The 23819-nt window shown below is 46.9% G+C and overlaps 11 protein-coding genes across 11 annotated transcripts; 4 read left to right on the top strand and 7 right to left on the bottom strand.

Annotated features, from left to right (window-relative positions):
• Positions 1 to 486: 486 nt before the first annotated feature.
• On the top strand, positions 487 to 1916 carry N7479_008915 (uncharacterized protein; the record flags this gene model as incomplete). Its single annotated transcript, XM_057256608.1, has 4 exons — positions 487 to 833; positions 885 to 1412; positions 1475 to 1693; positions 1760 to 1916. 4 exons carry the CDS (start codon positions 487 to 489, stop codon positions 1914 to 1916), a joined length of 1251 nt encoding a protein of 416 aa, XP_057104066.1.
• An 885-nt stretch (positions 1917 to 2801) lies between these two features.
• N7479_008914 (uncharacterized protein) lies at positions 2802 to 3974 on the bottom strand (the record flags this gene model as incomplete). The annotated part of the gene is made up of 1 exon (XM_057256607.1): positions 2802 to 3974. The coding sequence occupies one exon, from the start codon at positions 3972 to 3974 to the stop codon at positions 2802 to 2804; it is 1173 nt and encodes a 390-aa protein (XP_057104065.1).
• A 3014-nt stretch (positions 3975 to 6988) lies between these two features.
• Positions 6989 to 8266, top strand: N7479_008913 (putative 6-hexanolactone hydrolase; the record flags this gene model as incomplete). The annotated part of the gene is made up of 3 exons (XM_057256606.1): positions 6989 to 7194; positions 7289 to 7434; positions 7554 to 8266. The coding sequence occupies 3 exons, from the start codon at positions 6989 to 6991 to the stop codon at positions 8264 to 8266; spliced, it is 1065 nt and encodes a 354-aa protein (XP_057104064.1).
• Positions 8267 to 8481: 215 nt separating this feature from the next.
• N7479_008912 (putative Coatomer subunit epsilon) lies at positions 8482 to 9640 on the bottom strand (the record flags this gene model as incomplete). Its single annotated transcript, XM_057256605.1, has 5 exons — positions 8482 to 8590; positions 8662 to 8900; positions 8974 to 9109; positions 9180 to 9558; positions 9616 to 9640. The coding sequence occupies 5 exons, from the start codon at positions 9638 to 9640 to the stop codon at positions 8482 to 8484; spliced, it is 888 nt and encodes a 295-aa protein (XP_057104063.1).
• A 529-nt stretch (positions 9641 to 10169) lies between these two features.
• Positions 10170 to 10805, bottom strand: N7479_008911 (uncharacterized protein; the record flags this gene model as incomplete). Its single annotated transcript, XM_057256604.1, has 1 exon — positions 10170 to 10805. One exon carries the CDS (start codon positions 10803 to 10805, stop codon positions 10170 to 10172), a length of 636 nt encoding a protein of 211 aa, XP_057104062.1.
• Positions 10806 to 11798: 993 nt separating this feature from the next.
• Positions 11799 to 13143, bottom strand: N7479_008910 (uncharacterized protein; the record flags this gene model as incomplete). The annotated part of the gene is made up of 4 exons (XM_057256603.1): positions 11799 to 12449; positions 12509 to 12728; positions 12788 to 12941; positions 12993 to 13143. The coding sequence occupies 4 exons, from the start codon at positions 13141 to 13143 to the stop codon at positions 11799 to 11801; spliced, it is 1176 nt and encodes a 391-aa protein (XP_057104061.1).
• A 934-nt stretch (positions 13144 to 14077) lies between these two features.
• On the bottom strand, positions 14078 to 15053 carry N7479_008909 (Prolyl 4-hydroxylase alpha subunit; the record flags this gene model as incomplete). The annotated part of the gene is made up of 2 exons (XM_057256602.1): positions 14078 to 14645; positions 14710 to 15053. 2 exons carry the CDS (start codon positions 15051 to 15053, stop codon positions 14078 to 14080), a joined length of 912 nt encoding a protein of 303 aa, XP_057104060.1.
• An 844-nt stretch (positions 15054 to 15897) lies between these two features.
• On the bottom strand, positions 15898 to 16233 carry N7479_008908 (uncharacterized protein; the record flags this gene model as incomplete). Its single annotated transcript, XM_057256601.1, has 1 exon — positions 15898 to 16233. One exon carries the CDS (start codon positions 16231 to 16233, stop codon positions 15898 to 15900), a length of 336 nt encoding a protein of 111 aa, XP_057104059.1.
• Positions 16234 to 16619: 386 nt separating this feature from the next.
• N7479_008907 (PAN domain-containing protein) lies at positions 16620 to 18737 on the top strand (the record flags this gene model as incomplete). The annotated part of the gene is made up of 5 exons (XM_057256600.1): positions 16620 to 16634; positions 17213 to 17672; positions 17727 to 17880; positions 17937 to 18132; positions 18189 to 18737. The coding sequence occupies 5 exons, from the start codon at positions 16620 to 16622 to the stop codon at positions 18735 to 18737; spliced, it is 1374 nt and encodes a 457-aa protein (XP_057104058.1).
• Positions 18738 to 19450: 713 nt separating this feature from the next.
• Positions 19451 to 20056, top strand: N7479_008906 (uncharacterized protein; the record flags this gene model as incomplete). Its single annotated transcript, XM_057256599.1, has 3 exons — positions 19451 to 19676; positions 19743 to 19808; positions 19866 to 20056. The coding sequence occupies 3 exons, from the start codon at positions 19451 to 19453 to the stop codon at positions 20054 to 20056; spliced, it is 483 nt and encodes a 160-aa protein (XP_057104057.1).
• Positions 20057 to 20718: 662 nt separating this feature from the next.
• N7479_008905 (uncharacterized protein) lies at positions 20719 to 23430 on the bottom strand (the record flags this gene model as incomplete). The annotated part of the gene is made up of 1 exon (XM_057256598.1): positions 20719 to 23430. The coding sequence occupies one exon, from the start codon at positions 23428 to 23430 to the stop codon at positions 20719 to 20721; it is 2712 nt and encodes a 903-aa protein (XP_057104056.1).
• Positions 23431 to 23819: the final 389 nt, after the last annotated feature.

The raw sequence follows: 23819 nt of genomic DNA, 5'->3' as shown, positions 1-23819 counted from the left end.
CTTAGTTGAATGGGATATCACATATGTAATAATGTTTGGGCAGTGATCACATTTGACAGTATGAGTGATATCGGAGTTATTGTTGGATACCAGCAGAGCAGCACTCGATTAAAGTATATCCTACACACCTTAGCAGTAGGGCTTTTCTTTTTCAGGCCGACCTATGGTAGCCATCAGAACTTATAGCGGACATGTGAAGTGTTTCGAGACCAGCTTATTGAGTAATTTGGGTTGGTTGAGCATCGCGCTCTGCATTATAGTGAGTAGGTATGAGTCGTAAGAGAGAATGAGTGCGAGCCAAAGAGAATATCATATTGGCAGGCGCCCTTTATGAGCCTTTTGCGCCTGAAGTTTATATATCTTGATCATGGCCTCTTTCAAATAATACCTTGATGTTCTCCTATCACTCTTATCTTTGGGTCTTGCCTTGCCATTTCTTTACAGAACTGATCATTCTTCAGTTGTATACTCTTGGTCTGCGACAAAATGACCGAGGAAAAGCATGAGGAAAGTCCTGTCCCACCCCTTGAAAATTTGCAAAAAAGAGTTTTCACACCGGAAGAAAAGCATAGTCTTCTTTTTAATGCATCCAAGCATGTTCTGAAGAAGCTCGATCTTCGTTTCAATGTATCTCGTGACGTCCTAAAGGAGTTTGATCTCCAGGAAGGCCTGTCTTCCATTGGGTTAACCATTCAAGAGATCGAAGACGACTCCTTTTTGGGCGATGTTGAACGGGTACGTGAATTCTATATCGACAACGCAAGAAATACAGAGAAAGAGGGTAGATTCAAGATCCCGCTTGAATTCCTGACAATGCTGGATGTAGCAGCAAGGTGAGTATCTTCCTGACCGTCGGAACGATCTCCAATGCTGACAATACGAAGGGAAGTAGCATACTGGAAGGGCGATTTCCAATGCGCACTCGATATGCTAGATACTAGCTATGACATATTCTCTAACTCTTGGTCTGATGTTACCGTAGAGGACACAAACAAAGATGAGGAATGTGTTTCCAAAGATGAGGAACGCGCTAACACAGGGTATCTGCGTGCATGTCTTTTGATTGGACTGCACAAATTTGACTTGGCACATGAGGAAATAAAGAGAGCGATACAGCAATACCTGGATCAAAGGGTTGAGTTCCGCTCTGAGGTACGGTACAAGGGGCGGGAATGGCTCTTCCGTGGTTGCATGGCGCAAGCGCTGGATGGCAAGGGTTGCCACCAGGAAGCCGAAGGATACTATCGCGACGCGCTTAGACTCAGGCCACCCTACATTGTGTACAACAAGTACGAAGTGGACCTGGGAAATTGCATGCTTTTGCAAGGAAAGACAAAGGAGGCGAAAGCACACCTTGCAAAATTTCTCCTGGAACTGGAAGGAGCACCTTTTGATCATACAAAAGACTATCGGTAAGGAATGCAAATAACCTTTGCTCGTAAATTTTGATCCTCCAGCTGACGAGTGTTGTCAGCACTGGCCTTACCCTTTACTGGCTAGGCAATGCATACCTTGGCGATGGTGACGACGGCGAAACGGCGTTCAATTTCCACAAGCAGGCTTTTAAGTGCTTAAGGGCGTCCCTGGGTGAAAAAGACCCCATATTTGGAATGGCAAGCTACAAAGTGGGTTTGCATTATTACAACCACGCCAGAAATAATCCTTCTGGTATAGCCGATCTCAATGCTGCCCTGTATGTCTATACGGGCCTCGCTACAGCTCTAGATGACAAACTGCTAACTCTGAACTATCAATTTAGGCATTGTTTCGAAACAGCAGAGGAGGCATTCTGCTCAGGGCATAAAAATGCGTATCAGCAGGCCGACTGTGCCCGCATTTTGTACGACCTTACAAGCAGTCGCTTGCAACTGTGGGACGAAACAAAAACGGTTGAAAGAAGTGGGACAGCCCTTTGATCAAATTTTTGATTTGGTAGGGAGCATCATTGGTGTTCGTAGCTTATATCTGACAGGAATTTCGAATATTCCATATGATGAACTTGTTGGTGTGTGGTGTCGATAGGGAAGCAGTATGGATTTTGACGTTCGGGCTTTTTGTTGACATTGTGAGATTGCAATTTCCCCGAAACAAATTAATTGATGAGCTAGACAGATATCAATTGCACCTGGCCAACATGTATGTATATGTTTAATTTCCTAGCGTAGAGAACGGCACAGTTACTTCATGTAATGTGCGGAATCAACCTTGGAAGTAGCCACAACCGAAAACCGGAGACATTCAGTCAAAACATTCTATTATTATAACGGCCTATATAGTATTATCAACCTGGATAATTCTGCTCTCTGGTGCCAATTTTCAGTGGTTCAGCTTTAAACTAACATATATGGGCGGTCAGCTGTATGGATGCCTGGTTCATAGAGAACAGGTGAGCGCTTATAATGTGACCAAGGTCTGCCACGATGTACACACGATGGCAGTCCATTACACTTCTGCACAATCCAAATAACCACGGCTATCCACAGTTTAAATCAATCACTAAACATTTGCATTGCTACATTCGTTAAAATAAAACATGTTCAATAAAATTATAATTTCCTGGTAGACTAATTATTTACAGATCAACTGTTTGACCTAGAAAACCACGGCATACCACTGGAACATTGAAAATGCAAATAATTGCATAAAATATGATGAATTGTAGGCTATGATTTAAAAAGGACTGTAAACGGTCGGTACCAATATCCAAATTTCGACAAAAAGCAAAAGAACATAAGAGGGTGCCAAGTGGCATCAAACAAAGTGCTCGAAGATGGGTGTAATGATCAATGTCCTAGTCAATCTTAGACATACTGGAAAGAGCAAATGCCTCGAGGAGACAGAACTTCTTTATCTTCCTCGCCCCATGTTGGCATGTGGTCATCAAGGTAGGACCAACGCCGATCACGCTCCAGCTCCAGCTCCCGCTGAAGACGCACCTTCAATCTCTGCTGTATTGCGTTCTTATCCTCACGAGTCCAAATAGCTCCCAAGCCATCACCCGAAGAACGCTTCCGCACCTTCTGCACACATTCAAGAAACCACTTTGCTTTGGTATCCTCCCCCACCTTTCCGTAGAGATATCCCACGCACTCTAACCAGAGCAATCGCATGTTGTCATTGATTACTTGCATGTCGCTACCACCCTCGGTTTTCAATTCATATTTCAAGAATGACTTTGCCTCTTTCAACGCTATGAATGGTACCATAGGCAGATCTTGTTCAATCTGCCCCATAGAAGGAAGTGGTCTGTTTACTCCAAATTTCTGATTGGCGCCGCTCTCTGGAAGATCCTTCAAAAGTTCGGACATGCATTTGTAGGCCTCAGTAGCACGGGCTTCATTCTCAGAGGAGAGGCGGAAATATGAAACAAACATCTGGAGAGATTTGATTGACAACTTGCGAAAATTAACAGGACTGGGAGGCACCTCTGTCACATTCTTCCATGGGTGTTCCACGTGAGACCACAGGGCTTGAATGTGAGACTGAAATATCGCCGGAGGGGGGGGCGACGTGGGAAAGTAGTCTGAAAGATGAGATATGAGATACTGGAGCCCATCTACAGCAATCAGGATTAGCTCCTCTGCACATCTTGTTCCGAGTAAGCCTAGAATCAATTTGCAAGCTCCTTTCTTGATTGAAAACGTGTTTATTTTCACACCGGATACTTCGAACGTGACCGAACTGTACACAAGCTCGAGTTGTTGCAAATTTGCGAATGCTTCATTGCAACTTGAACCATCGAATTTACTGTCCGGCAAAAGCCACGCATTTCCCCATGGAAATTGGATTTCGTCATGCCTTGACAACTTCGCTTTGCGGTCAGTAGCGGCACGGAGAAGCATTTCATTGAGGCAAGAGGTTCCAAAAAGAGAGTAGAATCCCAAGAGCATGAAATTGTCAGCCGAGTCTTTTCGGAGCTTTTTCAAAACATCCTCTAAGGCTTTTTCCTCAGGGGAGAGACTTTCGGCGGCCATTTCGTTGTATTGATTGGAGTGGAAGATACAGATGGTGTTAAAAGAAAGGTGGATTCTTTGAGCTTCTTGGTTAAGGAAGTGATAGTCTGTCAGAAAGGAAGGTGATGATAACCAGAAGAGACAGGAATCCTGACTTCTTATATGCAAATTCCCACTCCTTTAGTTAGCTTTGGAGCAGACTGACTCTCTCTAGGGTAAATAACCTGATAGGGGAAGCTTACTCGACACGCCTCACATTGTGACCCAATGGAAGCATTGTTGGATTTCATCGCTCGGACGTTCTGAGGTTGGGATATGCAACCAACTCCATGGCTACGAATGAATTTCCGAGCTTAGCGAGTAGCTTTAGTTGAAATATCCTCAACCCACTGGCGGCACTTATAAGCACTAAAAGTAGAAGAGATGTTGGGCTCTTAATATCCAATAGAGCCCCTTCACAGTGTTACTAAAGGCATAGATCTCGAGACTGATGGAACTAGAGTGGCGTGACAAGTTGAAGTACCAATGAGCATGAAATCAAACAGCCGATTTGCCCAAAGTGCTTGCACAGATTACACGGAGGGTTTCATGTTGTCGAGTTGGGTACAGTGGTAGATGTAGTTTTCAAAATATGGATCGTTCGAACTCCTGTCAGCAGTCATTTATTGAGAAAGGATGATGTTCAATACCAGAAGAGACGGGAAACTTGATTTCTTATGCATGATTTCTCATCGTAACGACTTACTTTCAGCCAGCAGTAGAAAAAATGAGGCTCAGTCTTACTACATTAGAAATTACGATTCATAGAACTTTATTGACACGCGTCAGACTTCGAGCCAACCGAAATATTGTTGGACAAGATGCGTCAAATTTTGACACATCCAATTACAAATAAATATATCTGGATATTCTTTCTAATAATAGCTATCGAAAATATGAGTACGGCGGCTGCTGATGCTTGGTAGAGGGTCCTTATGAGCCCTATTATTTACCAGGGTGATGGCTTCCGAGACGCACCATGTTCCAAATACACATCAACTTTCGGCGAGAAATTCGATATTTTGATAGGCAGCCGCCGGCCCCAGTCTCAGTCACACCATGGCGGAATTATGTAGCATGGTTACTATCCAGGCATTGTCTATCAGGAAGGAGATTCGAAACCCGAAGACTAAACTCACTACCACAACCAAGCAAAGTGGATTGATGCAAATTTAATGAACGTAATATTACCCCTGAATTCCTTACAGCACAGCCTGGACGATACGTTGCTGATGAGGTGCTGTGCCCTGTATTTAATCAAACAGAGCAACGGAGGGTGGAAGGAAAAGCTGGAGCGTCCATCCACCCCTCGATATAAGGCTCGTTAAGTATGGAATTCGTTGGTTATAGTGCCATGTTAACTAGCATTTGGCCGCGTGGTATCGCTGACGCTTAAGCACCTATCAGCACACGCCCCGAGAGGTTCACACCGTTTTGCGTCACCAAAAAGGCCATATCCAGCATCGCGAGCCCTCTTAAGTGATGTAATTTCAATCCTGTAAGGCTTCCTTCTGACAAACATATCTAATGTGATATCCAGGTTTTTTGGGGCCGTGTTGCGCTTATATAGCCCTGGATAAAGTGGAGCTGGGCCCTTCAAGCCATCAGGTCTTTTTCTTCGATTCAAATCTGATCTGCTTGATAACTCCTTGCATAGCGCCATACTTACTCCTAGCCACATCAAAAATTACCCTCGTGCATCATACCTTACATTTCTGTGGCGATAGGTGCTTCCTTGATTACTACGTGCTTTTGTCTGTGATATCTTTCATATCTCTCCTGTTGTGTTGACTACTAAATTCTTGTCTAATTAACCCACTAGCTCGATCCTTTCCGGTTCGAAAGAGGGGGACTGGCTGTACCAGCCGAGCTGGTGAGGCAGATTCGTGATGTTAATAGGAGTTTTGGAGGTACGCCGTGCTTACCTCTAGGATCTCTCTCCTGTCACAAACACATACAGAAACTGCCATTCCCTGTCTACTCATTCTGTCTTTCACTTCTATAAACCGCAACTAAAATATTCCAAATCTCCTTTTCCCTCCCTCATCGCCTAAGCAACCTTCCCATCACATATTGTTTCTGATCAGACTAAACATCCGAGCCTAGCTTTTGCCTGTTTCATCCACTTATACTACGCTATTCTTTTTATCTATCCTTTATTTGTAGTGTGACATTATTCGTCATTTACGTTCCAACAGCAGCTTGATAGAATCTGTGATTTTGAAATATTTACAGAAATCATTTGATATGACAAGTTCAAAAAAAGCAGCATTGCAACTTTTCTTGATCAATTATCCCTTCATTATATGACGTTCCGGTCAAACTCAAGGCAACCGGAGCTGAATTGATTATAGTATGTCATGTCTCACTCAAGCAAGTCCCATTTTCTATGCACCTTATGTTTGTCAGGTTCCAATCACACTAAACTGGATAGTGCCTTACTGATTCTAGATCAGACTTTCAGCACACTTGCACCTACTGTGACACCCACCAATGCACATGCCGCAGAGCCGGACAACCATCGTTTTACTCACATATACTGCAATCATTGGCGTAGATACGTACCCAGTTTTTTTTCAATTTGGAGAGTGTTATCTTAATAGATATCTTCGGCAACCGTCCAACGTGCCTCTGCTTTGTGATAGGTATGATTCCCGAGGTCCGAGCTTGTGAGTTGCTAAAATACTGAATATCTCCTCCCTTGGCTTCGTTTAATATGTACGCAAGTAAGTTCAATCTGGACTCCATTATATATTAAGCTCCCAGACAAAATTCCTCAGAATGCAGTCAACAACTTGAACTTGGCGCTAAACCCGGAACCCTGAAGATTTCACAATACAGATCGGCGCAAAGCCAATCAGCACCCGACGGCTTCACGTCCTGCATGCCCCACAGCCGAGGGTATCCAAGGAGCGGGGAGCAATGCTATAAAGCCGACGACTCAGCACAGCTCACTTCCTCCTCTCCCAAGAGCTTTAATCACTCAAATCACGACCATGTCCTCCAACCATGATATCCCCAAGCTCGGCTTCTGGGAAAAAGCAGATATACCACTCATGCGCCTATCGGTGTTCGCCAACTTGTTGTATGCTGCTATTACAGGTGTTTTCCGGGGTAAAGCCAGCCCCAGGCGCTACGATCATTATATCATGGCATCCGTGATTCGGGGAATGGTTGATCGTACTACGGATCGGCAGATACAGTATGTCGTTCTCTCGCTCTGATTCTTCTGCACATAATTCCCAATAAAGCAAAAATTGAAATGGACAAGGCATTGATATTTTATTGTCGCACAGGTACATCAGCTCCCCAACTTCAGTCGCCTACGCAACCGTCATGAAGAAGCGCGGTCTTCAACCCGAGACTGTGGCACTCCCACATGGCGCAGAGGGCCACTGGCTCGGGAATAAGAACGCTAAGAACGTGATTATATACTACCACGGTGCGTCCCCAATCCGCATCGTGTAACACGCGGAGTAATTCGCACCAACAGCGAAAGAAAAAAAAACATACTCACAATATATCCGATTATAAAAAGCATAAAATACTAATAAAAATCAGGTGGTGGTTTCGCCATCCCCGCTACGGCATCCTATTTCGAATTCTGGCTGGACATGTTGAAGGTCCTGAATGAAACTGGCCATGACCTAGCCGTTTTCTTCCCACGGTACACTCTAACCCCACACGCGACGTACCCAACCCAACTCCGCCAAGCCGTAGAGGCCCTGCGCTACATCATCAATGAGACGGGCCGTTCACCAGCAAACGTTGTTATCGGCGGGGACTCCGCAGGCGGCAACCTAGCCACAGCAACGCTGCTGCACCTTTCTCACCCCCATGCTGAGATTGAGCCGTTGGTGCTGTCAGCGCCATTGGCGGGTGTCTTTGCGTATGCGCCCTGGGTTAACTTTAGTTCGGAGTGGCCGTCGATGAAGGATAATCGGTGGAAGGATGTTATCACAGCGTCGGCTTTGACCAGGTGGTCTGTTGTGTACCGTTCGGGTAAGCCGGCGGATAATTGGAATGAGCCGTTTAATGCGCCGGCTGAGTGGTGGAGTGGTGCTAAGACGGAGAAGATTTTGTTTCTTGTTGGTAGCGATGAGATCTTGCTTTCGCCTGTCCAGGAGTTTGCGAAGAAGATCAAGTCTACTTTTGAGGGGATTACTTGTGTGGTTGGGCAGGATGAGTCGCATGACGCGCCGTTCTATACTATGGTTAACGAGGAGGCTCAGACTCGGTCGGAGTTGCGACAGTGGTTGGCTGCTCGGCTGTGATTTATTTATTGCTCCATGTTATTGGGACAGTGGGACGGGTTGGATAGAAACGGGTCTTATTGTTACTATGTCTCATACCAAATTACAGATAGGGAATCCAAATATGGTACCAGTTGCAAGATTGAGAGGTCATGTCTTTTCATAACAAGCAGGATAGGCGCCCCTGACTTGGATTAAACAAAACAACAAACATAGGGAACAGCGTTGAGATTGATCTATGATGAGACCTTGGCAGAGAACTTAGCGGCCGCAGTATCGAAGAACTCGCTCTTCTCCTGGATATCAGTGAGAAGGGAGTGCGTGGGCTGGAGCTGCTGTAACCGGCTAGACGAAGGATAAAAGTTAGCATTGAGTTCACTATCTCGTTTGAACAGAGCTGTGACGGGATAACATACGACTCCAGGTCCTCGGTCTGCTTGCCAGCCAACACATTCAAAACAATGCTATTAGCAATCAATTCCACATCGGTAGGGTATTTCTCAAGGGCGGCAGTGAGCGCGGCCTCAGCTTCGGGGAGACGACCCAGGTGGATCTCAGCGACGGCCTGACCGACGATGGATAACGGTGCGGAGGTACCGGGTGCGGAGGCAAGCTCCTCGTAGACGTAGAAAGCAGACTGGTACTTCTCGCCGCCCTATACAATAGAAACAAAAAGTCAGCGCTTATAAACAATTGACTGGGAGACTGTGGGTTCCTCATCAACATACAACTCTCAAGCCAACCCACGACTCGGCAACGTTGACCAGCAGCGAATCCTGAGCCCAGCGCTTGGCAGCCTGAACCTCCTTAATCGCGAGATCGGTCCGGTTTTGTTGGAGCTGGATCTGGACGATGAGGGAGACGCTAACATAGACAGATTATCAGATTAATATGCACCGCTATACCGTAGTCTCCTTGAGACAGGGGTACTCACGCCTCGAGGTTACCCTGGTGCTTGGACAGCAGCGCCAGCGCCTCCTCGCTGTAGCCCTGGGCCTGGAGCACGGTAGCAGCAAGGACCTGCACTGTGTTATTTTCGGGATAGTTTTCTGCGAGCTCTTGTGCGAGCTGCAGGGCAGCGTCTGTTTTGCCGGAGGACTGTAGGGCCAGGGCCCTGACGGCCGACAGGTCGGGGCTGTCCTCCTCGATAGAGGGCTCGGCGAGGCTTTTGTCAAATTTGCCGAGGGCAATCTGGGCGCGGAGTCTTAGGACTTGAGCAGGGATTTGGTTTTCGGGGGAGAGCGCGGCGGTGTCGAAGTCGATCACATTCTGGTATTGGCCTGAGTGGAAGGCGCTGTGGATGTTGAGGAGCTCTGCGGGGAAGCTGGATTAGCGGTAGTCGGAGCTGTAGGGAGGGGTGAAAGCCTTACCGCCCTCTGCAGAAAAGGGATCCATCTTGGCTGTTGTGGAAGAATTGGTTCGAGGGAAATGGGTTGTTGTTGATGATGCCCTGTTGGCCGCGGTTGTTCACAGTGGCTTTATCGTGGAGAGGCAACTCTGCCGAAATCATACAGGGCAGGTGGGCCGACCGCCCTCGATCTATACATTTGATCATGCGCACTTCACACTTCATCGACGCTCGATTTACAAATTTATGGTTCTTTCTACATTTTCATAATTGAGATTGATAAATTGAAGCATTCATTTACTTGACAAAAACTAAAGCGTATAGGGTATCAATATGGGACAGCCATCAACATTTCCATGAAGCAAAACAAACAAATTCGTGATATACATGAGTTGAGGCCTCATTAAAACCAACTGGGTTAAAGCCCCTTTGGGGCAAATCCCCCATCTGAAAAGAGTACCCCATATTCGCTCGCTGACACAATGTATTTTGGTGCCAGCAACAACAAACAATATATAATTCATGTGGTACATAATCCAAGACAGATCATGTACCAAATTCCCTTTCTCATATTCACTAAGAAAGTCTTCTTTTCAAGGCCCGAACTGCTTTGCGGACCTTGCTCGATACAACTTGCACAACCACAAGAGGCAACCACTGGGGCTGGTGGTTGCTAGATGAAGAGGGCGACGGTGAGGAAGTGGCACCGGCGGCAGAGGATTCCTTGGTTGGTTGTGGTAAGGCTCCACAAAATGGGAGCAAACATCTTTCGTACTCCGAGTCAGTCGCAGTCGTGGCCAGCGAGACTGAGTCGGGTTCTTCGTAGTGGAACTCGGTAAACATCCGCCTTGGCTCGTGTTGGCTGATTACCTCATACACCCAACGAGGTGACTTGGTGATTACTCGCGGAGCTGAGACTGGGTTTTCATGCTCCAGCTTTAGGGGAGCCAGCGTTCGGAGATTGAGGGTGGAGTGTCGGGACGGCTGGGGAGATGGATGTTGTCCTGAACGAGGTGGTTGAGGTTGGTGTTGGTTGTCGTCGATGGTGACAACCTGATGGAGTTCGAGTGTCCTGTGAATAAGGTTAATATATATCTGAAAACACATGGATGTATATGCTTGCTTTGGGTCGATGCTTCCGTTGTCGCCAGAGATAGCATCGAGCCAGTTGAAGACCTCCGCCTGTTCGTAGTAGACTTGCACGGAGGTCATCGTGCTATTTTTTATATAGCCTTTAGTGATTTATGTGAAAAGGCTTCGAAGGGATTAGAGGTGGAGATGGAGGTTGTGGTGTACCAATCTCCTGGGGTTGATTGAGTATTCGATATACTCTGTAGTAAGGGCCAGTCGAGGTATACTTGAAGTGAATTAGGCGTATACTTGATGGCAGGATGATGTAATAGTCAGAGAAAATAGTTGAAGAAGTAAGAAAAAAGAAGAAGATATATGCATTCGAGAGCTGTATATATAGACCATTATTCGAAAGCTACTAAGCCTTCTTGAGAGCCGACGTCGAAATCGGCAGAAGGAGGTTACAGTTGAGACGTACTTTCCCTAATAGAGGTAAATTTGGACTCTGCATCCATGGTTGCCAGGATGAAAGGTGTTTCGGATATGAGGAAAGAGCGTTACGGGCATCGGAATGAGTCAAGTACATCTGGAAACCGGACACCACCCAGAAAGTACAAAAGCTTATAATCACGAGAACAAATCAGTCAAAGTCGCACTTTCCTCAATATAGAAAAGCTAGTATACATCATAGTGATGGCAGAAGACCGTGGGTGTTCCAAGAAGACGAGATATCAGCGCTAGGGGTTCAGCGTAGAAATGCAAGGGAAATGAAGGTTTAAAGCTAGTTGTAAGCAGTGTATCTTAATATATATGGGTATAAAGTGAATGAGTTGTGTTAGATAGTCCTACGACTTTAATATTACGATATCTAGTGAGTTGTTAGTCAAGGTATAGGATCCAGCCTAATGAATCACGTTTGTACGACTTCTAATTGTCACCAAAAAAACCTCGATATAGGAGAAAAATATTCAAACAATACCCAAACAAGAAGTGCATTTCATTGCATGTGTCTATGGATAACCATGTGTTGTTCTTGCTTGTCTTTGACACAGGCAAAACCTCCTGCCGTCTCCCCTCCAGTCCATAACATGTAGAGATATTAGGATCCATGACTTTAGACAGTTTGTGGACCTATCAAACCTTGACGGCAGCCCAGTTCATGTCAGTCGAATAAGTTGGTTCTCCAGTGCCACTGAAAAGATAGCAGGACTGTCCACCACTAGGATCCCAGTAATCTGCCGAGTTGCAAGTCTGGTCTGCGCTGCACAATTTCAGGCATTCAGTGTAGGAGATACCAGACGCTACGTATCGGCTGTCGTCATAGTATTGTTTGCCGCAAAGAATCTTGTACTTTGTGCCGTCTAAGTCAACCACTGAGTTGTTGTCGTCGTCGCACTTAACCTCTTTGGGCACAGGAGGCGTGGAGGGGTTGGCTGGGATGGGGTCTTGTTCCGTTGGAGGGTTGGCTGGGACAATAGGGTCTTGTTGTTCCGGTAGAGGAGTTACGTTGACTGGAGGGGCAATTGAGCCACACGTATTACCACAAGAGTCCTCAGTGCAAGCTCCCGAGCAACCGAGAGAATAAGCAGATGCCCACCCGAGGGCGTCAAGGGTGGGCTTTGAGGTACGCTTGCCGAGGTAGCACTTCTTGGTTCGCTTGTGGTAATCGACACTCTGGCATCCGATGAACGAGGCACAAGACTCGGTACATTCCTTCAAGGAGTTAGAATCGAGCTTGTGGAACCAAGCTGTCCCATGGCGCTTCTGGCAATCCAAGTGGAACACCTACAATATTGTTAGTAGTTATTCAACTTTGTGCCATAGAATATCCGAAAAGGCTTCACCTGTTTGTTTTTGGCAGTATAGATTTGGCCATCTGCATCTGGGCACTCGGTTGAGCATGCTGCTCGCAAATTCTCCGCGACATCAACCACCGGAGGATCGGTTAGATAGGCCCAGTCGTGTAGTGTATTGCCACATTTTGCATTTGAGAAAGTACCACTTGCATAAAGTTTACAATCTCCAGTCTTTTCGTCACCGTTGGCGCCGAAGACATAGCGGAACCTGCTCAGGCGCAATTGTCAGATAATTATATACATCCTTTCCAGGTGTGATATACTTACGCTTGACAGTTGTCCGTCAAGGTGCATTGGTTGATACAGTCATCATACCCAGTCGTGGGCACATTTTTGAGCAAGGTCGATCCCTTAGACTCGTGCATACAACACTGGAAGGTGTAGTAGCCACCATCACTGGTCTCGATTATGTCGCCGTCATCTAAAAATGTCAGTTTAACTAGTCATTGAAATTCTCAGAAACAGCATTCACTTTCAGGACATTGGGGGACACCCTTGATGACCGCCTGGTTGCTCTTCAGGGTTATTCCCTGCGTGCCGTCACAGCTTCTAGCACTAGCCGACTGGGCAAGGTACAGATTGAGGAGGAGAACGGCACTTGTAGATAACTTTAGAAACCCCATATTGCGTCAAAGGTACTCAATCCCTATGAATGTTTGCCTAAAGGATGTATTTATAACCAGAAATCTGGCCACCTAGACTCCTCGGCTATCCAAATCAGGTTCAGCTCTTGGTCGCTCAATTCGATTCTCAATAGCCCACGACTTTCAGCTCCGCCTTGTTTGCCACATAGCTGCAAGAATATTGTACAGGTAGCTGCATTGGTGGTATTTCAAAAAGCCTAGCTATCGACAGATTAATGACACGTAATAAAATGGTAAGTTTACTCCAGATAAGCCACTATATTGGATCGTGCATGTTCACTGATATCACTCTATTGGATTTTGCATGTTCACTGAGATCGACACGTCAGTCAAATTGGCAGATCCCAGGATACTCGATCGAAATGCCAAGCAATGAAAATCACACTGCAGCGGCCAGCCCCTAGACATGCATTTACGCTGCGTGGCCAAAATTTCGATCATAAAATAGAATAATCTTTTTAGAACTGATGACCGTGTCGATCATGGTTCTGTTACTCGTATTTCAATGGACCCAATGCATGCATACCCTCCCCAATAGGTATTATGCATACTCCTTTTGGTCTCGGACTCACTCGACAGCAAAAACGAATGCTAACCGAGGAAAGGATCATGCGCTGGGCTGAAATTGTTCTTATCCAAAGGCCCACCAAATTCTTATATGTTACCTGATGAGAATCTTATATATCTTTGGATGTATACAAGAGAAGACAAATGCAGAATGCCCCCAGCTAAAATTTGTATATTAGACTGTTTCACACACACATGAGAGCGAGCAGTGTCATTTTTGAATGTTCCGACGCAAATTTGGGATCTACAGTATGATCAAATGGGGCCCAATTAAAGATTTAAACATTGGCACTCGAAACTAAAATCTTCAATATCACTTCCCCTAGCAGGGCTTGGTAGCTCTAAATTATTGTACATGCAAGGTTCCCTCTTGGATTACATCCTCTCTCGTATCCTTCCAGCTCCAAATGTTCATACCGACTTTCGTGCCCGATGTTACGGGCATACCCGCATGAAGTGTTTCCCTATATCCGAGTCCATCCTCTCGGATATTGACCCAGTAGACGGCGCTGCCAGCAATTGGCTTGAAGATCACTCCGGGCTCGGTCGCGTCGCAGTCGATGTAGTTACACCAAGCAGTTTCTGCTGGTCGGGGAATCAAAGGGAAGTGGGTACCACCCCCAGTACAGTCGCCTTGCAGGAAGACATTGTACGTCGAATAGCGGTTGAGGCGATTGGGCGGCGAGTCGAACTGGTCATGGTGATACGAAAAGAAGCCATTCTCACGGTAAAGTTGAAGAGACAACTGTTCCATGAGAAGTTTTGACTCTAAGTTCTGATAGCGGACTGCCCTTTGTTCGATACATTGCAGAACTTCGTCCCGTGGAGGCCACGCATTCTCTGATTTTCGGAAGTTTTCGTCGTTGCTACTTACTCCCTGCCTGTAGACCACAGATGGAGTGAAGGTTTCTTTCCTGTGAGACAAGAAAATCATTAAAAATTCCGATTCTTGAGTTTCGTGGAGAAGAGGGTTCGTACGTAGTCTCCAACAAGTGCGCAATCTCATCCGGAGAAACAAAGTTGGGGATATAGATAATAAGAGGTTCTTCATGTAGCGTAAAATACTCGATGTGAGAGAAATCCGGACAGGCGAGAGACTCATTCGCGGCGATGAGACCTAGGTCTTGCAATCCTTCGGGCCATACTTTGTCATCAGGCTCGAATTTTGTCTGTGCAATTGAAGGCTCATCGTCGATACCCGTGATAGACACGCGTTCATCTGGCATGGATACACCAACGACATGGACACCCTGTGCATTGGACTCAAACTGTATTGAGACTGGGATCGTGACATGAAACCTTTCAATTGTGTTGAGAGCCATAGTTATTCGAAAATGAAGATAGAATTGCAGAAAGGGTCATGGGTATTGAGAGAAGGAGAAGTAATTTTGTGGGGGCACTGAACGAGACCCAAAATTGAAGACCTTTTCATCACAGACATCTTTCAGCTTGTCACATATAGTCTAATATGAAATATTTCTACTCAATGTGACTTATCCATCTTAGTACGCATGAGAAAAGCAAATAAAGCATTTCAAATTTACATGGGTCTACCTGGCAATCTGGGCGTACAGCCACTGTTACATGTAGATTTAGCAAAATTCTAGGTCTACGGAGAACGGAGTACGGAGTATACCCTGGGCAATTATAGACCATTGTCAAATTATTCAAAGACTTTTGACAGATCATAGCATGCAGGGAATAAATACCCCACTAACACGGGGCGAGCTGAGGGTTATTGTAAATCGTGGGGTTGAATGCAGCTAAGATCCAAGTGCACGAACTGCGTATGATGCATGCAACTGCCAGCACATCACTAAAATGATACGTCCAAAATCTTCAGGAAAATCCTATCATAACATCAGCCCTGGAGACATGGCAAACCAAGTAGCAAATCTGGAAGAACTATAGGGTACTCCATAAATGCTATAGTAATATTTGGACTTTGAGAAAGGTGAACTCTACTAGTAGTGTTTGTACCAAAAAGGAAATGAGTCTTAGAACGCCAAATCTTATATATTGATTCAAAAAAGAGTGTAAAAACAAATGGACAACATATATCCAGTTATCACAACATAACACCTGCTCCACCATTCCCCGTAATGTCCTCTCTGCCTATGCTAGCTCCTCCCTTCGACCGGCTCTTTCTGGCAGCACTCTAGTTGATCATCTACATACACCATTGATTTCGTTGCTGCCAGGGAAGGTTTCCTGGCATGGATTATTGAAGCAGCCGTAGTGACTACCATCGGCTCGGAATACAGCAATCGCACCAGCTGCAACGTTGTTGCAGTACGCCGCAGCCACCGCCTTGGGGTCTGGTGCTGGGGCAGCGGGTGCCGGTAGCGCCGCACCACCAGGACATCCGGGATCAGGGAATCCAAAGGTAAAAGGCAACATAGCGCATTTATCACTGGCAATTCTAGTCCACTTGAAGAGCAAGGCATCGGAGGTCCCGAGGAGAGACGCCAGGAGAACAAGCTTCAGATTGGTGATTTGCATTTTGAAGGTTTGGCAGATGAGAATTCCTAGCTTCATTAGTATATGAAGGGACACTGTCACAATGAGAGAGCAGGATACCTTCGATATTTGGAGTTACGTCGAACAAAATATGGAGTATAGGGCTTGGGTGGAGAGTGGATGGTTGACAAGGCCGAATGGTCTCTTTATACTTTCAGATCTGAGCCTAGGTATTGAGAACTAACTAAGTCCCCCCTTATACGTTATTTTCTCCTTCGGTTTTCACTCTCGCCATGTAATTTACAACATCCAGCTGAATAGTGGGTCATGCAAAAGCTCTCTCGGTTAGACCTGTGCTTTGGTGGAAGCCAACAAAGTTCATGCATACAGCGGTAAATTGCCTCGATATCTGCAATTCTTCACATGAGATGCTTTCCATCGAGGTATGTCTTAGACCTGGTCTCCATAAAAATATGGTGGCTAAGCTGAGCATGTGATACCATTGCTGATCGTGCATGAAATCTGCGAGCCTGCGGAGAAGACAGGGAGGCTATTCATATCTTGCATAGAGCTGAGCGCGGGGTACTTCAACCAGCAGCTATTGAATTGATCGGGTAGTTTTGTTGTACCCGGCAATACAGAATATCTTTCTACTCAGGAGGCCACGTTGAAGTAGTATGTTCCCTACACAACCTACCCATTATATAAATATTTCCCTACTTCTTACCTCCTGCTTAGCCCAATCTCAATCATCTTCGGAATTTACTCGTTTTCCATCAATTCGGAGACAATGAAGCCTGACACGACTTTATATTTTATTGGGCTCGCCCTTCTTGGGCTTGCGAATGCTCAGATAAAGCCCGGCCCTAGGCCTGCTGCTCCTGCTCCTGCTCCTGCCCCGGCTCCTGCCCCGGCTCCTGCTCCTGCTCCTGCTCCTGCTCCTGCTCCTGCTCCTGCTCCTGCTCCTGCTCCTGCTCCTGCTCCTGCTCCTGCTCCCGCACCTGCTACCGGTGGCATCCAGCCTGGTGGTATTCGACCTGGCGGTGGTGGCATCCAACCCGGTGGTGGTGGCATTCAGCCTGGCAGTGGTGGTATCCAACCCGGAAGTGGTGGTATCCAGCCTGGCAGCGGTGGTATCCAACCCGGCAGTGGTGGTATCCAGCCTGGCAGTGGTGGTATCCAGCCTGGCAGTGGTGGTATCCAGCCTGGCAGCGGTGGTATTCAGCCTGGCAGTGGTGGTATTCAGCCTGGCAGTGGTGGTATTCAGCCTGGCAGTGGTGGTATTCAGCCTGGCAGCGGTGGTATTCAGCCTGGGAGCGGCGGCGTTCAGCCTGGTAGTGGTGGTACCGCCCAGCCTGGGACTGGAGCCGGTGGTAGTCCCGGTGGCGGCGGTATCAGCCCTGGATCCTGGACCTGCCCCAACCCTCGCAAGGCATACAATCAGTCCCCACCAGTCACCACACGGATCTCCTGTCCTGCAAGTAAGTTGCTCTTGATTATCCCCGGCATGACTCTTAGTTTCTAATGCAAGACAGGCGATGGAAGTATATACGAGACAGTTGATGGTAGCTGGTACTACCTGCAATGCTGTACGCAAGGCGCCCTCAACGCACTGTCTGTCGGTACACCGCAGGTCTCTAGTATGGAGGAATGTCTTGAAAAATGTGCGAATGTAGCCAACTGCGAAACGTAAGTCAACCCGCGGTGCGCCCGTTAACATGTATACCGTTACTCATGTTATGTAGTGTCTCATTCGAGCCTTCCACCCTCTATTGCAACCTCCTCGACTTCGGTTCGTTTTCTCAAACCTCCCACGGAAGCCAGCTCCATGCCTTCCCGACTTCTCCTCCGGCCACAAAACAGCCCAGCATGACAACCCGTCGTTGCGCTACAACCTGTCCTGAGGCTAATGGCCAGATCTACGTGAGCCCGTTCGGTGAGGTAAGACAATACTGGTTAAGGCATTTGGATATTCTCCCAGCTGACGATGGATTTAGACCTTCTACATGAGCTGTGGAATGCGTCACGGCACCCCTTATCTCAACGTCGAGTCTGTTTCGACCCTTGAAGATTGCATGGATCACTGCGCGGGCTCTCCTTCCTGCAGCAGCGTTGACTTCGATCAAAACAAGCAAGTGTGCTATTTGAGCAACAATGACAGCCCGCCAACTATCGCAGCTCCTCGATTTGCCGCGGCCCACTCAGTCGGTTGCTCTGGAGCGTGCGAGGGCTGTGGTAAGAAACAGTGTGGCACCCATCAGCCCAAGCCCGACCCGACTCAATGTGTCGACAATCAGATTGTTAATGTTGGCAACCACCCATTCCGGGTGAAATGTAACCAATGTTACACAGGCCTCACAGCTCAATCAGTCGCCAAACCTGAAGCGAAGACACACGAGGAATGCATGCAGCTTTATCTGTTGGAAGCTAATAACTATATTGGAGCGCATTGGCTGAAGAATGGCGGGTGTACTTTGAAGCCTGCTGGATCTACACTCTCGGGTCATGTCGACTGCACTGCAGCCTTTGTCCCCCTGTGGAAGTAATTTATAGTTGGCATATTGGTCTTGGTAAAGCTGACACTTACTACTGATTCTTGGAGCGAGTTGTGTGGGATGTTCAGTCTGACCCTTTCGGTTGCCATATCACCTATGTCATTCCAATATATTTATCCACACACTGTACTTTCTCGCGCAGCAGAATAATTAAAATCTCCTCTCAGAATACCAGCCATCCATCTTTGCCTTCACCATAAATGAGCCTTTCCACAAATCAAGCCCAAATCCCAACATCAACTAGAAATCTGGGATAATTTGCTCACAGGGAAGTCCCACTGATTGAGAAATAATACAAAACATGGTCTAGAACAACTCCTACATACCATGAACTCCGCACGCCAGACTGATTTGACTTTCATTCTTACTCGGATAACAATGCCTCCCTTCATTACTGCCTGGTAACATTGACATGCAGTCAATCTAGGGGACTGCAGAACAGGGATGTTGGTACCATGTATCTAGCAATCGAATACATTTACTCGAGGCTGTCATACATGCGTCCTGCAGGGTCTGGTCACACGGCATATGCATATGCATCATGTCAATAGTTATGATCGCTCGCGGACATGGCGATGTCCGCAATGCCTCGGGGCTGAACTCTCCCCCGCAATCTTTCTAATTATTCCAGCTGAGGCTTGTACTTAAGGGAGGAAGATCACAACAAGTCCCGCTCTTTCTCTGTCCGTATCATCTTACCCACAATGGTCAAACTCTCCAATCTACTTCTTCTGTGCAGTGCTCAGCTCCTGGCTCAGATCCCCTCCACACAGGCTCAGGGCTTGATAGGACAGGGATCTGGAGTTGCTGGTGCCCGCTTTGGTCAAGGCTCGGGATCTAGAAGCGGTCTCGGTCGCGGCTGTTGTTGTCCGGAGCCGGAGCCGGAGCCAGAGCCGGAGCCTGAAACTGATGTTGAGTGTAAACCACAGTGTAAGGCGGTCCTACAATATATTCTTTACTATCTCCCAAATCGGGTTTTCTAACAGTATTCTTTAGGTCCCTCTGCCCATGCGAAGATCTTCCAATGTAATGGCCGGAAGTACAAGCAGTTCTGTGGCATTCGTATGTGTTGAAATACCCAAATCAATCGCTACCCTTTATATTAACTATGCTATTTAGATGTCGCTACTCCCACTCTGCGGGAGTTTGATGTGTCTTCTTATCAAGAATGCTTTGACAGCTGTGTTCAGGAAACTCAGTGCCATGCTCTTGATTTCATGAACAACCACTGCTGGCTGAAAACGCAAGGCGTTGATCCGCCTCCCAAAGCCATGCCTAGTAATCAGGATATTAGCATCATCTTCCTTTGAGGGTTTATATCGGTATGCTTCTAGGTTGGGGGGGGGGGAAGGGGGGTACAATAGCGTATTCGGCAAGCGAGCTGCACAGCCCATAATTTATAGTCATATGTCTCAGCAACAACGTTGTCATTCCATTTCATTGTCACAAAATAGCCATTGATAAGGAATTTCAACACTACATATCAGTTTCGAGACAATCGAAACCCTACATTATCGTAGTATCTATAAAGAATTGCGTTGCCTAAAGTTAGTAATATATATCCCAATCACAATCTCAGAAATAATTTCCAAACTCCACAGGGAAGCTAGGTATCACCTAAAAAGCATTTAGCTATTGGGGGGAAAAAATCTATACTAAATCTATATAGACTACTGTTGTTGAGATATCGAGTTGTAATTTATCACATTTGCTATGTGTTTTGGGCTGGGGAGCTGGCTTACATGCGCAGCTCGCTTCCAAGCCGAATAGTTATATGGACAATCCTTGTTACTTGAAGATTGAAGAAGATTTGGATGAAGGAGTGATACGAACTGTGTCAGTGTTAAGAGTAGTGAGTACATTTGATTATTTATCCTATACAAATCTAAAAATACATTGGCTCTGCTTCATCCAAAAGCCATAAGCCCTCAAGCCATAGCATTATGACACAGCTTGAATCCACAATCTTCGATCAAATCTGCCATCTGAATTTACCCTCCCGCAGGGTCTTCACAACACCCAGGGGCATGAACTCGCGATTCACAGCAGCCAAGCCTCCGTAAGTACGGACCATCTCTTCCGAATACAACTCCGCCACCCACTTCCAGTAAGGTTCCATTGACCCCCAGTGATACTGGATGGAGCCTTCAGGGAACAATTGCCTGAGGGAGTTTTGCTCTCTTTCAAAGCCCCAAGTCAGAGCCACACTCGTCTCGCTCGGCACCTCAGTCAGTTGCTTGTACACATCCACAAGAGACAAACTGAATGTTTCTGGATACCGGGTGTATTCTTCCAGGGACATAAATGGCTTGGTCTGTTTAGCGCTCCAAATATCAGGGCCGTTCAGTTTAAACCTTTCCTTCGCTGCCTCGTATTTTTTCTCCTCCTTCAGAGAGGCCTTGTGCAGTAGCTTCCGGGGGGTTGTCTTAATGTTTTCGCGCATGGCAAGAAGTCTGATGAAAGGATTGAGGAGCTCCAGGCCGCCGAGTTCAACTGGATAATAGAAGAACCCATCTGGAAGGTCGTGAATATCAAACCGATTTGCGATCACTGTGCGTAGATGGTCAGTGACGCCACTGGTTTGGCCAGACGGACTTTCGCCATCTAAGGTCCTAAAAAGTCCTTGCTCGATACGGCCCAGTGTAGAAATTGCCATGTCAATATGGTCCCGACCGAAGCAAATGGCTGGTTTGGCAAAGTTGTTGGTAAAGAAGCGGCCGAAGTAGCTGTTCCATGCCTGTACCCAAGCGAAAACACTTTCGCAGGACGAAAGCTGCCGTGAAAGCTCTTCGATGTGCTGGTCAACCTGGGCCTGGTCGATGATGAATCTTTCTTTCTTCGCATCCAGAACCAAGAAGCCCCAGCGGATTTCGCCGGTGGGAAGCAGAGTGGACTCTTTCAGGGTGGTATTGGGGCCCATCTGCACACTTCCAGTCTTCTCCTCATTGAACTTCAGACCCATCACCTCAGTAAACTGCTCCATTGCCTGCCATGCCTTGACACAACTTTTCTCTGTTCCCCAGAACCAGAAGTCATCATGGAGCCGGTACAGGAAAGCGCCTTCGGTAGCTTGATTGACTGCATAGTCCATACAGAAAAGAACGGATTCACCCAAACAATCACCGAGTGTATGACTCATTGGAAGGCCACGCTTACGGACTTGTATAGAGGCATCGGCTCCGTCTTGGGAAAATTTGAGGGGAGCCTCTAAAAACAGTACGAAAAACTTCATCCATAGCTCGGGAACCCCAAAGAACTTCATCACAGTGAGCAAAGTAGCATGCGGCATCGAGGGGCCAAACCACTCAAAGTCCGACCGCACAGCAGTAAACTCTCCACGCTGATGCTTATGGATGATAGATTCCGTGATTAGGAGATGTAGAAGAGAGTGCTTTGTATCCAGGGCGTTCTTTAGGTCGGACCCATCCTCATCATACAGCCGTGCACCTTCATCGGTTGAAGCAGGCAATTGGCTCATGAAATATTCCTCGCTGTATGTCTTTTTTCGAATCTTGTTGAGGCTGCCAGAGTCTGAGTTGGCGTTTCGGCCAAGGAAGTATTTGCGCATTTCCTTGTCTTCTTCTGAGATATCCTCGTGCAAGGTCTTCCAGGCGTTCGATTGTAGGAATGTCTCAAACACCTCCCGTAGCTTTACAGCCCATATTGTCCCAAGGTATTGTAGCATAAGGGCATCCAGAAGGTCCTCGTCCATGAAAACCCGGTATTTACCGTTCAGATGACGCCGCATTTGAACAGGGATGCCTTCTGCGTCTCCGGCCCAGGTCCAGCTCTCGAGCGAGGCAAGGCGCATGTTGAGCACATCTGCTACCTCCTGGGCAACCTCGTTATTCCGCATGAACTCTTTCAGAATGGCTGTTTTTTCATCGCTGAGGAGGTCGGCTTTGAGCAGTGCACGAGAGACCCATTTGAGTTCACTCACATCCAGCCACTTACCCCTTGAGGCTAGTTCTGTTCCAAAGGATTGGAGACTTTGACGGAGATCTTTGAGTGCCTGTTGAGAAAGCTTGGTCTGAGTGAAAAGATTATTGAGGTACGACTTGATTGCTTCCTCGTTGACATGTGTTGCAGGAGTGAAGACCAAGGACTCCCAAGTCGCGCGCTGGTCATGCATTTCTGCCCGTCCAACCTTTTCGAGGGTTGGGTCAGGGCCTGTGGTAGAGTTGGTTTCACCTGCAGGTGAAGTAATGCTTCCATCTAGCTCCGACAACCACTCCGCAACCAACTTGCTGTAGAAATCGCCATGTTCATGCTTTATCTCAAGATACCGCAACTCCTTTTCAAGTTGAGCGATACGATCTTGTAGAGCTGTCTGGGAGATGGAAGAGTCGTGGCGACTTTGCAGAAGGAAGCGACTCATATTCCTATGATCTTCCGGTTGCAAACGACCAAGTATTCGGGAAGGAAGATTGTCTTCCAATTCCTCATCCAATGTCTCCGCATCTAGATCTCGGTCATCTTTGTCAAGTGAATCCTTGGGATATCCTTTCAGGCGTGAGATTCCATGCAGCAAAGCCTGAGCACGGGTACGCAGATCTGGGGCTGCATTAGCATCTGCAAGGATTTCTGCTTTGCGCTGGTCAAACAGGACGCGTTGCTTGGAGAGTTCATTGATTTTTGTGGCAGTGATAGACTTGAGAGTCTGGGGTAGAGCTCCGTTTGCCATAATTATGCCTGACCTTTAAGCGATGTTAGAGAAGATCCTTAGGACATGGGATGTTGAGGTACCTTGAATGTTTCAAATGAGGTTGAGAGCTGAAATGTTTGTAATGTGGAGTTGACCTGTGGGTCGGGAAAGGGGGAAATCTAAATAGCGACAGCGAATTCAACTGGCGCTTCCAATATTGACTCATTTTGGAACTGCAGCCTGAAAATTGAAGAAATTTCTATGATGCCAGGGAGAAAACAATGTCGGGGAACCGATTGAGGTATTGAAATGGAAGTTGTACAGCATACTGTGAAGTTGAGAGAGGTCGGGTACCTATTTAGATATAGCGTCAATGAGAAGCTAGGTAGTACTCCGTAGTTACATGGGGGCGTCAAAAGCCCGATATC

Source organism: Penicillium vulpinum, assembly GCF_028829585.1.
Source record: "Penicillium vulpinum strain IBT 29486 chromosome Unknown utg000004l_segment0_segment0, whole genome shotgun sequence".
In the NCBI taxonomy this organism is placed as follows: domain Eukaryota; kingdom Fungi; phylum Ascomycota; class Eurotiomycetes; order Eurotiales; family Aspergillaceae; genus Penicillium; species Penicillium vulpinum.
The sequence above is the reverse complement of the archived record's forward strand: the minus strand, read 5'-3'. Positions and strand labels throughout refer to the sequence as shown.